The 14,018-nt window shown below is 41.9% G+C and overlaps 1 protein-coding gene and 1 long non-coding RNA gene across 3 annotated transcripts in view; one reads left to right on the top strand and one right to left on the bottom strand.

Annotated features, from left to right (window-relative positions):
* LOC135573344 (uncharacterized) overlaps positions 1–14,018 on the top strand; it is a 123,962-nt gene that overhangs the window by 32,690 nt on the left and 77,254 nt on the right. The gene's annotated exons all lie outside the window — the stretch shown is intronic.
* Positions 1,305–12,864, bottom strand: LOC115125155 (zinc finger protein OZF-like). Of its 2 annotated transcripts, none has more exons than XM_065022350.1 (3): positions 12,779–12,864; positions 6,302–6,550; positions 1,305–2,847 (listed from the first exon to the last, which is right to left on the bottom strand). In XM_065022350.1, exons 2-3 carry the CDS (start codon positions 6,402–6,404, stop codon positions 1,664–1,666), a joined length of 1,287 nt encoding a protein of 428 aa, XP_064878422.1. In that variant the 5' UTR covers positions 6,405–6,550; positions 12,779–12,864; the 3' UTR covers positions 1,305–1,663. The 2 variants fall into 2 exon arrangements, with proteins under 2 accessions (XP_064878422.1, XP_064878424.1); XM_065022352.1 differs by lacking the exon at positions 12,779–12,864 and adding an exon at positions 6,756–7,151.

Below are 14,018 nucleotides of genomic sequence, written 5' to 3'. Positions count from 1 at the left end.
TCCACCTCCAGAGCCCCCTGTTCTGTGGAGCCCTCCACCTCTGGGCCCCCTGTTCTGTGGAGCCCTCCACCTCCAGAGCCCTCCACCTCCAGAGCCCTCCACCTCCAGAGCCCCCTGTTCTGTGGAGCCCTCCACCTCTGGGCCCCCTGTTCTGTGGAGCCCTCCACCTCTGGGCCCCCTGTTCTGTGGAGCCCTCCACCTCCAGAGCCCTCCACCTCTGGGCCCCCTGTTCTGTGGAGCCCTCCACCTCTGGGCCCCCTGTTCTGTGGAGCCCTCCACCTCTGGGCCCCCTGTTCTGTGGAGCCCTCCACCTCTGGGCCCCCTGTTCTGTGGATCCCTCCTACTCCTCCTCCTCATCCCCTGTTCTGTGGAGCCTTCCTCCTCCTCCTCGTCCCCTGTTCTGTGGCCTCTCCCCATATGAAATCTGTCATTACAACTAATGAATTCATGCTCAGGATTCATTGAGGATGTCTATCATATACTGGTTAGATTAATTATGCTTCAAGGTTGGATCTGGATAGGAGAAGGAAAACAGAAAGTGTCTGAAAATGATCACTGTGTTGAACTCAATGCACAACGTTTGACCTGGGCCCTATGCACTTTATAGGGAACCCTACAGCTACAGCCGTACAGGCCTGAGTACAGTCTGAACAGCCCGTTGTCATAGCAGCCACGCCATCAGTAGGTCAAGAACTCACTGTTAAATCCATTATAAAAAAATATTAAAAAATGGAAAGAATATGGCACAAGCACTACTTCTGACTAAAGAAGGCCGTCCACCAAAACTCAGTGACCTGGTAAGGAAGGTATTAGACCGAGGAGCAACCAAGAGGCCAATGGTAACTGTGAAAGAGCTGGAGAGACCCACAGCTGAGACGGGAGAAACCGGCCATGGGACAATTACCACCTGTACATTCCACAAAGCTGGGCTTTATGGAAGCCATTGCTGAAAAAAGGCAAGACCTGAATCCAATTGAGAATCTGTGGCCTTTGAAATTGCTGTTGACTAATGTTCCCCATCCAACTTGAAAGCTCTTAAGTAATTTTCCCAAGAAAAATTTGCAAAAATGGCAGGATTCAGATATGCAAAGTTCTTAAAGACTTACCCAGAAAGACTCACAGCTGTAATTACTGCCAACGGTGCTTCTACTAAGTATTGACTTGGGGGTGAATACTGTAAAAAAAACAGCCCTAGACCATTATTCCCCTCCACCAAACTTTACAGTTGGCACTATGCATTCGGGCAGGTAGAAACTATGGAAACTAACCATGGAAACTAGAACAAACTGAATCCGCAGACAATAAAGTGCATCATTGAGTTTATTGACATTTTCCTTTGTGGGGCAGAACCGATGAATAATACGAATAGAATAACAACCTATGACAGACTAATTAAATCTGCTAGACGTGTGTTAACCTCACAATAGCAACATACATAGATAAAGATATCATCTCTACAACGCAGTGATTAAAATGTCACAGAACACAATGAAGTTTAAGTCCACATGTCAGTGAATAACACATACCAATTTATATTCTATAGCAGATCATTTACTTATGAATGATGTATGTTGTGGAAGCTAAATACAAAACAGTACCGGCACCTATTTCAGTCCAAGTCAAGCAATGAGATGAAAATTGAGTGATGGGAGTGATTTTAATCTTAGCTGGTCTGAGAGAACTGATGAGGCATCTGTCCTTTATGTATACGTTGGTGTGTTTTTAAATTGCTCTGTTGAGAGAAACTCTTCCCGCAGACAGAGCAGTAGTAAGGCTTCTCTCCTTTATGCATACGTTCGTGTGTTTTTAAGTTGCTCTCTTGAGAGAAACTCTTCCCACAGACAGAGCAGGAGTAAGGCTTCTCTCCTGTGTGTATACGTTGATGTGTTTTTAAATGGTTCTGTTGAGAGAAACTCTTCCCACAGTCAGAGCAGATGTAAGGCTTCTCTCCAGTGTGTGTTCTCAGATGAACTTTTAGATCAAATGATGCTGTGAAGCTTTTTCCACAGTCACAGCAGGAGTAAGGCTTCTCTCCTGTGTGTATACATTGGTGTTTTTTTAAGCTACCCTGGTGGGAGAAACTCTTCCTACAGTCGGAGCAGTAGTAACGCTTCTTTCCTGTATGTATATGTTCATGTGATTTTAAAGTATCCAATCGAGAGAAACTCTTCCCACAGTCAGAGCAGTAGTAAGGCTTCTCTCCTGTGTGTATACGTTGGTGTGATTTTAAATGGTTCTGTTGAGAGAAACTCTTCCCACAGTCAGAGCAGGAGTAAGGCTTCTCTCCTGCATGTATACGTTGGTGTGCTTTAAAGTTACACAGGTGAGAAAAACTCTTCCTACAGTCAGAGCAGAAGTAAGGCTTCTCTCCTGTGTGTATACGTTGGTGCGATTTTAAATGGTTCTGTTGAGAGAAACTCTTCCCACAGTCTGAGCAGGAGTAAGGCTTCTCTCCTGCATGTATACGTTGGTGTGCTTTAAAGTTACACAGGTGAGAAAAACTCTTCCCACAGTCAGAGCAGATATAAGGCTTTTCTCCAGTGTGTGTTCTCTGATGAACTGTTAACTCAGACGATGTTGTGAAGCATTTTCCACAGTACGAGCAGGAGTAAGGCTTCTCTCCAGTGTGCACTCTCTGATGAAGTGTCAGAGCCCTTGATGTTGTGAATCTCTTGCTACAGTCAGTACAGGAATACAGATTGTCTCCTGTGTGTATTTTTAAGTGTACTTTTAGCTTTGATAGAATTGGAAAATTCTCCTCACAATGTGGGCAGTGATGAGATCTCTTAGCTCTATGATCTTCCTGCTGTTGCTCTCTGGATGTAGAGAATGTCTCAACACGGTCTCCTGTGTGAACAAAATCAGAAGAACCAGTCAGTTGGTGTGATATACAGAACCAGTCAAATGTTTGGACACCAACTCCTTCCAGGGTTTTTCTTTATTTTTACTATTTTCTACATTGTATAATAATACTGAATACTTCAAAAATATATTTGAGATTTTTCAAAGTAGCCACCCTTTGCCTTGATGAAAGCTTTGTATTCTCTCAGCCAGCTTCATGAGGAAGTCACCTGGAATGCATTTCAATTAACAGGTGTGCCTTGTTAAAAGTTAATTTGTGGAATTTCTTTCCTTCTTAATGCATTTGAGCCAATCACCTGTGTTGTGACAAGGTAGGGGTGGGATACAGAAGATAGCCCTATTTGGTAAAATACCAAGTCCATATTGTGACAAAAACAGCTCAAATAAGCAAAGAGAAATGACAGTCCATTATTACTTTAAAACATGAAGGTCACTCAATACTCAATAATTTCAAGAACTTTGAAAGTCTCTTCAAGTGCAGTCACAAAAATCATCAATTGCTATGATGAAACTGGCTCTCATGAGGACCTGCCACAGGAAAGGAAGACCCAGAGTTACCTGTGCTGCAGAAGATAAGTTCATTAGAGTCAAGTGCACCTCAGATTGCAGCCCAAAGAAATGCTTCAGAGTTCAAGTAACAGACATCTCAACATCAACTGTTCAGAGGAGACTGTGTGAATCAGGCCATCATGGTGGAATTTCTGCGAAGAAACCACTACTAAAGAACACCAATATGAAGAAGAGAATTGCTTGGGCGAAGAAACACAAGCAATGGACATTAGACCGGTGGAAATCTGTCCTTTGGTCTGTCCTTTTGGTTCCAATTGCCATGTCTTTCTGAGACGTGATGTGGGTGAACGGATGATCTCTGCATGTGTGGTTCCCACCGTGAAGCATGGAGGAGGAGGTGTGATGGTTCCCACCGTGAAGCATGGAGGAGGAGGTGTGATGGTTCCCACCGTGAAGCAATGGAGGTGGTGTGGGAGTGCTTTGCTGGTGACACTGTCTGTGATTTATTTAGAATTCAAAGCCACACTTAACCAGCATGGCTACCAGTGTGCCCTAGTAAGAAGACCACTTTGTGCAGCTCACAGCACTATCATCTCCAATGTACATAATATAAGTAATTCTACCTGATAAGCTTCTCAGTAAAGCATTAAAAACAATCAAGCAACCCAGAAAAGTGCTAAAAATAGCCCATATTAATATATGTAACCTAAAAAACAAGGTTCATGATATCAATAACTTGCTAGTTACAAATGACATTCATATTTTGACTATCTCTGAAACTCTACTTAGATAATACCTTTGATGATACAGTGGTAGCAATACATGGTTATAACATCTACAGAAAAGACAGAAATGCCAATGGGGGAGGTGTTGCTGTTTATATTCAGAACCACATTCCTGTAAAGATTAGAGACGATCTCATGTTAAATACTGTTGAAGTAATACGGCTACAGATTCATCTACCTCCCCTAAAGCCCATTCTGGTGGGAAGCTGCTATAGACCAAGTGCTAACCGCCATTATCTGGATAACGTGTGAAACATTGACTGTCTCTCATCAACCTGCCCACTCAAAAAAAAAAAAAAAAAAGCAGCCAACAAGTGCTCATCAAATGTGGGAACTCCTTCAAGACTGCTGGAAAAGCATTCCAGGTGAAGCTGGTTGAGAGAATGCCAAGAGTGTGCAAAGTTGTCATCAAGGCAAAGGGTGGCTACTTTGAATAATATAAAATATATTTAGATTTGTTTAACTCTTTTTTTGGTTACTACATGATTCCATGTGTTATTTCATAGTTTGTCTTCATTGTTATTCTACAATGTAGAAAGTAGTAAAAAAAAAAAAGCCTTGAATGAGTAGGTTTAATGAGTAGGTTTAATGAGTAGGTTTAATGAGTAGGTTTAATGAGTAGGTTTAATGAGTAGGTTTAATGAGTAGGTTTAATGAGTAGGTTTAATGAGTAGGTTTAATGAGTAGGTTTAATGAGTAGGTTTAATGAGTAGGTTTAATGAGTAGGTTTAATGAGTAGGTTTAATGAGTAGGTTTAATGAGTAGGTTTAATGAGTAGGCTTAATGAGTAGGTTTAATGAGTAGGTTTAATGAGTAGGTTTAATGAGTAGGTTTAATGAGTAGGTTTAATGAGTAGGCTTAATTGAGTAGGTTTAATGAGTAGGTTTAATGAGTAGGCTTATTGAGTAGGTTTAATGAGTAGGTTTAATGAGTAGGCTTATTGAGTAGGTTTAATGAGTAGGCTTATTGAGTAGGTTTAATGAGTAGGCTTATTGAGTAGGTTTAATGAGTAGGTTAATGAGTAGGTTTAATGAGTAGGTTTAATGAGTAGGCTTAATGAGTAGGTTTAATGAGTAGGCTTAATGAGTAGGCTTAATGAGTAGGTTTAATGAGTAGGTTTAATGAGTAGGCTTAATGAGTAGGCTTAATGAGTAGGCTTAATGAGTAGGCTTAATGAGTAGGTTTGCTAGAATGCAGGAACAGAGGAACATAGGAAGAAACCTAGAAAGGAACCAGGCTCTGAGGGGTGGCCAGTCCTCTTCTGTCTGTACCAGGTGACATATGACTTCATATCAGTAGGCTGTACAATACAGGGGAGTAAAACTATTCTAAAAGTGGGTAACAGTCTGGGTTGGGGTCAATTCCTTTTAAATAACAGTCCATTCAGAAAGTAAACCTGATTCCAAATTCCACATGCTGCTAATTGAAAAGCATTGAAGAGAATTGGAATTTCAGTCTATTTCCTGAATGATCTGGAATTGACACCAACCCTGACAACAGTCTAAGGCTAAAGGGGTGAAAATAATTACCCAGAATCCTCCTCCACTCACTATCACAAGGGTTAGTAACTACACAGACTCATTTCATATCATCCTCCACTCACCATCACAAGGGTTAGTAACGACACAAACTCATTTCATAGAACTTTACAACTCTGGCAGTTTGTCTACTTCAGTTCTTTAGTCTCCTCTCTCCTAGCGTTAGACCTCTATAACTTATGACCCAGTCTAATTTATGACCCAGTCTAACTTATGACCCAGTCTAATTTATGAACCAGTCTAACTTATGGCCCAGTCTAACTTATGGCCCAGTCTAACTTATGACCCAGTCTAATTTATGGCCCAGTCTAACTTATGGCCCAGTCTAACTTATGGCCCAGTCTAACTTATGGTCCAGTCTAACTTATGGCCCAATCTAATTTATGACCCAGTCTAACTTATGACCCAGTCTAACTTATGACCCAGTCTAACTTATGGCCCAGTCTAATTTATGACCCAGTCTAACTTATGACCCAGTCTAACTTATGACCCAGTCTAACTTATGGCCCAGTCTAACTTATGGCCCAGTCTAACGTATGGCCCAGTCTAACTTACGACCCAGTCTAACTTACGACCCAGTCTAACTTATGAGGAACCTGCTGTTACCATGACTAACAGATTTCCCAATCTTCTCCTCCTCTTCTTCATCTTTAAGGTTGACATTCAGCTCCAGTGTTTGACTGCAGTCTTCCAGCTTCACTGATGCCATCTCTGGATCCTGCAGAGCAAACTGGGCTCCACTGTCACAATCAGGACCCAGTGACTGTAGGTTTCTACTCAGTGTGGAAGGAGAGTGGCAGGCTGGGTTTGTCCTCACTGTTGATGTTACCGGCCTCAGACTTAATTCAAGTCGTCCTGTAGATATAATGACAAGCAGAAAACAATCTTGTCAGTTCTTTATTCTCAAAAAATATTATCTTTGTTTGTTGTTCAATTCTCATTTCAACAGATCAGGTAGATAAACATTGACACCAAAACATTCATTCAAAACATTAGACAGAAAGTTCACACTTTAAATTACACAAAGTAAGAGATGGATCTAAATGTACAGAATGGTTACCTGGAGGAAAATGAGGGTTGTGCTGTTTCCATTTCAGTCAAGGGGAGGGTTGAGTATTGTTTTAATATAGTCCAGAAGAGGGTCATGCCATTTGTAATTGATGACATGTCAATATTTCTCAGTGTTTGACAATTACTTGCTTATTAGACTTTATAAACTGGGTGGTTGGAACCCTGAACACTGATTGGCTACATATCAATGTGTGCCTGATGCCGCCCCTCATCTCTGATTCTCTGCTGGACCACAATATCAAGTGTGACTATAGGCCATTTAGTGTGATGTCAATCAAATTATCCATAGTCTATAGGCTAAAGCAGGGCTGTCCAGCCATGTTCCTAGAGAGCTTCCCTCCTGTAGGTTTTAACTCCAACCCTGTTCCTGGAGAGAAACCCTCCTGTAGGTTTTAACTCCAACCCTGTTTAACTCCAACCCTGTTCCTGGAGAGAAACCTCCTGAAACCCAACCCTCCTGTAGGTTTTAACTCCAACCCTGTTCCTGGAACCCTCCTGTAACCCTGTTCCTGGAGAGAAACCCTCCTGGAGGTTTAAACTCCAACCCTGTTCCTGGAGAGCTACCCTCCTGTAGGTTTTAACTCCAACCCTGTTCCTGGAGAGCTATCCTCCTGTAGGTTTTAACTCCAACCCTGTTCCTGGAGAGCTATCCTCCTGTAGGTTTAACTCCAACCCTGTTCCTGGAGAGCTACCCTCCTGTAGGTTTTCACTCCAACCATGTTCCTGGAGAGCTACCCTCCTGGAGGTTTAACTCCAACCCCATTGGTTCAGTTTATAGAATTAGGTGTGCTAGATTAGGGTTAGAGCGAAAGCCTACAGGACTGTAGCTCTCCAGGAACAGGGTTGGAGAGCCCTGGGCTATAGGATATGAAGTGCATGCTGGGAGAAGCACAGAGCAAAGTCATAATATGGTTCTAGGATAGTTGCTGGGGTGGTGTAAATACAACTAGGCTGCATTACACACTGCAAAGGTTATTCCAACCCTGAGAAACGGCCTGCTCTGTGCTTGTTGAGCCAAAACTTTTTTTTATGCTGCCTAACCAATGGCTGTGCTGTGTAGGCCTATCCTAACCAATGGCTGTGCTGTGTAGGCATATCCTAACCAATGGCTGTGCTGTGTAGGCATATCCTAACCAATGGCTGTGCTGTGTAGGCATATCCTAACCAATGGCTGTGCTGTGTAGGCATATCCTAACCAATGGCTGTGCTGTGTAGGCCTATCCTAACCAATGGCTGTGCTGTGTAGGCATATCCTAACCAATGGCTGTGCTGTGTAGGCCTATCCTAACCAATGGCTGTGCTGTGTAGGCATATCCTAACCAATGGCTGTGCTGTGTAGGCATATCCTAACCAATGGCTGTGCTGTGTAGTCCTATCCTAACCAATGACTGTGCTGTGTCGGCCTATCCTAACCAATGGCTGTGCTGTGTAGGCCTATCCTAACCAATGGCTGTGCTGTGTCGTCCTATCCTAACCAATGGCTGTGCTGTGTAGTCCTATCCTAACCAATGGCTGTGCTGTGTAGGCCTATCCTAACCAATGGCTGTGCTGTGTAGGCATATCCTAACCAATGGCTGTGCTGTGTAGGCATATCCTAACCAATGGCTGTGCTGTGTAGGCATATCCTAACCAATGGCTGTGCTGTGTAGGCATATCCTAACCAATGGCTGTGCTGTGTAGTCCTATCCTAACCAATGGCTGTGCTGTGTAGGCATATCCTAACCAATGGCTGTGCTGTGTAGGCCTATCCTAACCAATGGCTGTGCTGTGTAGGCATATCCTAACCAATGGCTGTGCTGTGTAGTCCTATCCTAACCAATGGCTGTGCTGTGTAGGCATATCCTAACCAATGGCTGTGCTGTGTAGGCATATCCTAACCAATGGCTGTGCTGTGTAGGCATATCCTAACCAATGGCTGTGCTGTGTAGGCATATCCTAACCAATGGCTGTGCTGTGTAGGCATATCCTAACCAATGGCTGTGCTGTGTAGGCATATCCTAACCAATGGCTGTGCTGTGTAGGCATATCCTAACCAATGGCTGTGCTGTGTAGGCCTATCCTAACCAATGGCTGTGCTGTGTAGGCATATCCTAACCAATGGCTGTGCTGTGTAGTCCTATCCTAACCAATGGCTGTGCTGTGTAGTCCTATCCTAACCAATGGCTGTGCTGTGTCATCCTAACCAATGGCTGTGCTGTGTAGGCCTATCCTAACCAATGGCTGTGCTGTGTAGGCATATCCTAACCAATGGCTGTGCTGTGTCGGCCTATCCTAACCAATGGCTGTGCTGTGTCGGCCTATCCTAACCAATGGCTGTGCTGTGTAGTCCTATCCTAACCAATGGCTGTGCTGTGTAGTCCTATCCTAACCAATGGCTGTGCTGTGAGGAGGAGAGCGAAAGGTTTCTTCAGATCTTTTTGTTGATTAGGCCCAAAGTCCCAAACAATACACACAATCTTGCGCATGGACTAGCGCACACTCACCATGCACTCTTTAAATAGCCTACCTCCATGTCAGTGAAGGGCTGTTGAGTTAAAACGCAGACTCCACTTGAGGGGTTATGCCATAGGCCTCTTTTTAGTGAAGATGATGTCAAAAAGCACAGAAAATATGTCAAACATGAAGAAAATAAAACTGATCTGATTATATAAAGAGATCTATAACAGTGTTTTGGTCAGAGCTGCTTTATGCTAGAAACAGGCTGTAAAATAACCAGGAAAGATGTTACATTGTTTCCTTGACATTCAGAGACTGAGCTACAAGCTTCTATAGCCCAGGAGACAAACAAAAAAAGACTTCAAATCTAATTATGTCGCTACCAATTTATTAAGCTATTTACTTTCTGTACAATAGAAGATGTTTAAACTAGAGGTCGACCAATTCATCGGAATGGCCGATTAATTAGGGCCGATTTCAAGTTTTCATAACAATCGGAAATCGGTATTTTTGGTTTGGCCTACCTTTTTTTTTTTTTTTTTACAACTTTATTTAACTAGGCAAGTCAGTTAAGAACACATTCTTATTTTCAATGACGGCCTACCAGGGAACGGTGGGTTAACTGCCTCGTTCAGGGGCAGAACGACAGATTTTCACCTTGTCAGCTCGGGGGATTCATTCTTGCAACCTTACGGTTAACTAGTCCAATGCTCTAACCACCTGCCTCTCATTGCACTCCACGAGGAGACTGCCTGTTACGCGAATGCAGTAAGCCAAGGTAAGTTGCTAGCTAGCATTAATCATCAATCATAATCACTAGTTAACTACACATGGTTGATGATATTACTAATTTATCTAGCGTGTCCTGCGTTGCATATAATCGATGCGGTGCGTATCGTTCCTCCAATGTGTACCTAACCATAAACATCAATGCCTTTCTTAAAATCAATACACAGAAGTATATATTTTTAAACCTGCATATTTAGCTAAAAGAAATCCAGGTTAGCAGGCAATATTAACCAGGTGAAATTGTGTCACTTCTCTTGCGTTCATTGCACGCAGAGTCAGGGTATATGCAACAGTTTGGGCCGCCTAATTTGCCAGAATTTTATGTAATTATGACATAACATTGAAGGTTGTGCAATGTAACAGGAATATTTAGACTTATGGATGCCACCCCTTAGATAAAATACGGAACGGTTCCGTATTTCACTGAAAGAATAAACATCTTGTTTTCGAGATGATAGTCTCCGGATTCGACCATATTAATGACCAAAGGCTCGTATTTCTGTGTGTTATTATGTTATAACTAAGTCTATGATTTGATAGAGCAGTCTGACTGAGCGGTAGTAGGCAGCAGCAGGCTCGTAAGCATTCATTCAAACAGCACTTTTGTGCGTTTTGCCAGCAGCTCTTCGTTGTGCGTCAAGCATTTCACTGTTTATGACTTCAAGCCTATCAACTCCCGAGATGAGGCCCGTGTTACCGATGTGAAATGGCTAGCTAGTTAGCGGGGTGCGCACTAATAGCGTTTCAAACGTCACTCGCTCTGAGACTTGGAGTGGTTGTTCCCCTTGCTCTGCATGGGTAACGCTGCTTCGAGGGTGGCTGTTGTCGTTGTGTTCCTGGTTCGAGCCCAGGGAGGAGCGAGGAGAGGGACGGAAGCTATACTGTTACACTGGCAATACTAAAGTGCCTATAAGAACATCCAATAGTCAAAGGTTAATGAAATACAAATGGTGTAGAGAGAAATAGTCCTATAATTCCTATAATAACTACAACCTAAAACATCTTACCTGGGAATATTGAAGACTCATGTTAAAAGGAACCACCAGCTTTCATATGTTCTTATGTTCTGAGCAAGGAACTTAAACGTTAGCTTTCTTACATGGCACATATTGCACTTTTACTTTCTTCTCCAACACTTTGTTTTTGCATTATTTAAACCAAATTGTTTCATTATTTATTTGAGGCTAAATTGATTTTATTGATGTATTATATTAAGTTAAAATAAGTGTTCATTCAGTATTGTTGTAATTGTCATTTTTACAAATAATATTTTATTTTTTTTATTAAAAATCGGCCGATTAATCGGTATTGGCTTTTTTTGGTATCAGACAGCTTTTAGGGAAATGCTTGTTGGGTTAAAGACACAGAATGAGAGTAGCCAGCAGTTAGAGATTTACATTTCTCTGCTAAAAGACTGGATGGTCAATCCGATATCTGACTGCAGATGAATCCTCTGCAGACATCCGGGTTTTTATACTTCTAGGGCTTAACGGAGCAGAGCCGTTGTCAAGGAAGCAAGTTTGTGTTTATACTGGACCTCCCGTCCACCAATCATGTCAGATGGTCTCAGATTTAGTTATTTGCAAACCGGGACAATTTCGTTGCAAACAAGAAACACTGATTTGGCATTGGAGAAATATGGAGATGAACACATAGGCCTTTCTCCATTCTTAGCCTGTGTGGTATTAAAAACATTTGGCTAATACGTAAAATGACGTAGACTTGTATGACATGTTTATAAAATGCTTTCCCCCACCCCTCAGATCTGCAAATACGATGATAGATTCATGCAATGCTTTCACCATAAAATAGATCTATCCACCCTTACTCTTGTTCACGGTGGTCTGCGAACCCACGACCTTCTGTCCCGCAGCCCTGAACGCTATCAGAATTCCTGCGTTGCCCAGCAACGCTTACAGGACGAAGAACAGTTACTAAAGTTCATATCTAACGGCTCTGGTCTGTCCAAGAAGTGTTGGTAAACATGTTCTTTACTATCCACCTTGTTTTAATCATTATTTTGGGGTATAAAGAGAGCGTCTTTTCTTTATTTTTTTCAAGCGTTCATGGAGGGTTTATGTCTAATATATTTTGCTGACAGGACGGCCTCCATTTTCCTTTCAGATATTTTCTCCATGTAACCCTTATTAAACATGTTCACTCTACGTGCAGATAAGCTATAGCAGACTTCCTAAAATCCACGTTAACGCATAAATGACTAAATAAACAATTAATACAAGGTTGCAGTTTGAGGCATAACTATGTACTATTTTCCACTATTTCACTCACAACCGATTGTATTTCCCCATTCACACCATAGTAACTACTATCGATTAATATAGAAACAACTGAATGTGTCTGAATAATGTTACAGTGACATGTAGAAATCAGATGAACATGACATTCTGCTTCTAAATAGTAAAACAACCCTGAAACTGTCTCTCTGGTGCAGCCGCACAGCCTGCAAGTCTATTGACTCAGACCGAGAGGCGCCGCCATTTTACCAGCTCATGTACATATATAAAATACATGTCAAATCAAATGAATCGTTATGAAATTATATTGACGAAATAATGTACATACATTCACTCTGACAAACCCTAAGTCGACACTTAGCTAGCTAGATAAAATCGTTTTTAATTTACGTTCTTCACTCACTCGGTTCAGCACAAAACTAAAACGTCATAACACCTTTAACAAACACGATAATACCTTGACGGATTTGTTACCTCACATTTTACGACATGTTCTTTCGATATTAGAGCGTTTAAACGTGCTATTGCATACCTTTAGTAATACTTCTGAAACGGACACACGCTGCTGTCTTCAGAGCACAGTTCCGCAGACTTCATTGTGTCTGGAGCCTGCCCGGAACTTCCTGTTTCCCGACTATTAATATATATATATACAGTTGAAGTCGGAAGTTTACATACACCTTAGCCAAATACATTTGAACTCAGTTTTTCACAATTCCTAACATTTAATCCTGGTAAAAATTCCCTGTCTTAGGTCAGTTAGGATCATCACTTTATTTTTAAGAATGTGAAATGTCAGAATAATAGTAGAGACAATGATTTATTTCAGCTTTTATTTCTTTCATCACATTCCCAGTGGGTCAGAAGTTTACATGCACTCAATTAGTATTTGATAGCATTGCCTTTAAATTGTTTAACTTGGGTAAAACGTTTCAGGTGGCATTCCACAAGCTTCCCATAATAAGTTGGGTGAATTTTGTCCCATTCCTCCTGACAGAGCTGGTGTAACTGAGTAAGGTTTTTAGGCCTCCTTGCTCGCACACACTTTTTCAGTTCTGCCCACAAATGTTCTATAGGATTGAGGTCAGGGCTTTGTGATGGCCACTCCAATACCTTGACTTTGTTGTCCTTAAGCCATTTTGCCACAACTTTGGAAGTATGCTTGGGGTCATTGTCCATTTGGAAGACCCATTTGCGACCAAGCTTTAACTTCCTGATTGATGTCTTGGGATGTTGCTTCAATATATCCACATACATTTACTTCCTCATGATGCCATCTATTTTGTGAAGTGCACCAGTCCCTCCTGCAGCAAAGCCCCCCCCACAACATTATGCCGCCACCCCCGTGCTTTACGGTTGGGATGGTGTTCTTCAGCTTGCAACCCTCCCCCCCTGTCCATAAGACAGTAGTTTTGGAATTGTTAGTTAGATTACTTGTTGGTTATTACTGCATTGTCGGAACTAGAAGCACAAGCATTTCGCTACACTCGCATTAACATCTGCTAACCATGTGTGACAAATCAAATTTGATTTGATTTGATCATTATGGCCAAACAGTTCTATTTTGTTTCATCAGACCGGAGGACATTTCTCCAAAAAGTACAATCTTTGTCCCCATTTGCAGTTGCAAACCGTAGTCTGGCTTTTTTATGTCAGTTTTGGAGCAGTGGCTTCTTCCTTGCTGAGTGGCCTTTCAGTTTATGTTGATATAGGACTTGTTTGACTGTGGATATAGATACTTTTGTACCTGTTTCCTCCAGCATCTTCACAGG

The sequence above is a fragment of the Oncorhynchus nerka genome, linkage group LG2 (genome assembly GCF_034236695.1).
Source record: "Oncorhynchus nerka isolate Pitt River linkage group LG2, Oner_Uvic_2.0, whole genome shotgun sequence".
Taxonomy (NCBI): Eukaryota; Metazoa; Chordata; class Actinopteri; order Salmoniformes; family Salmonidae; genus Oncorhynchus; species Oncorhynchus nerka.
Note: the sequence above shows the minus strand (reverse complement) of the source record. Positions and strands in the feature narration are given on the sequence as shown.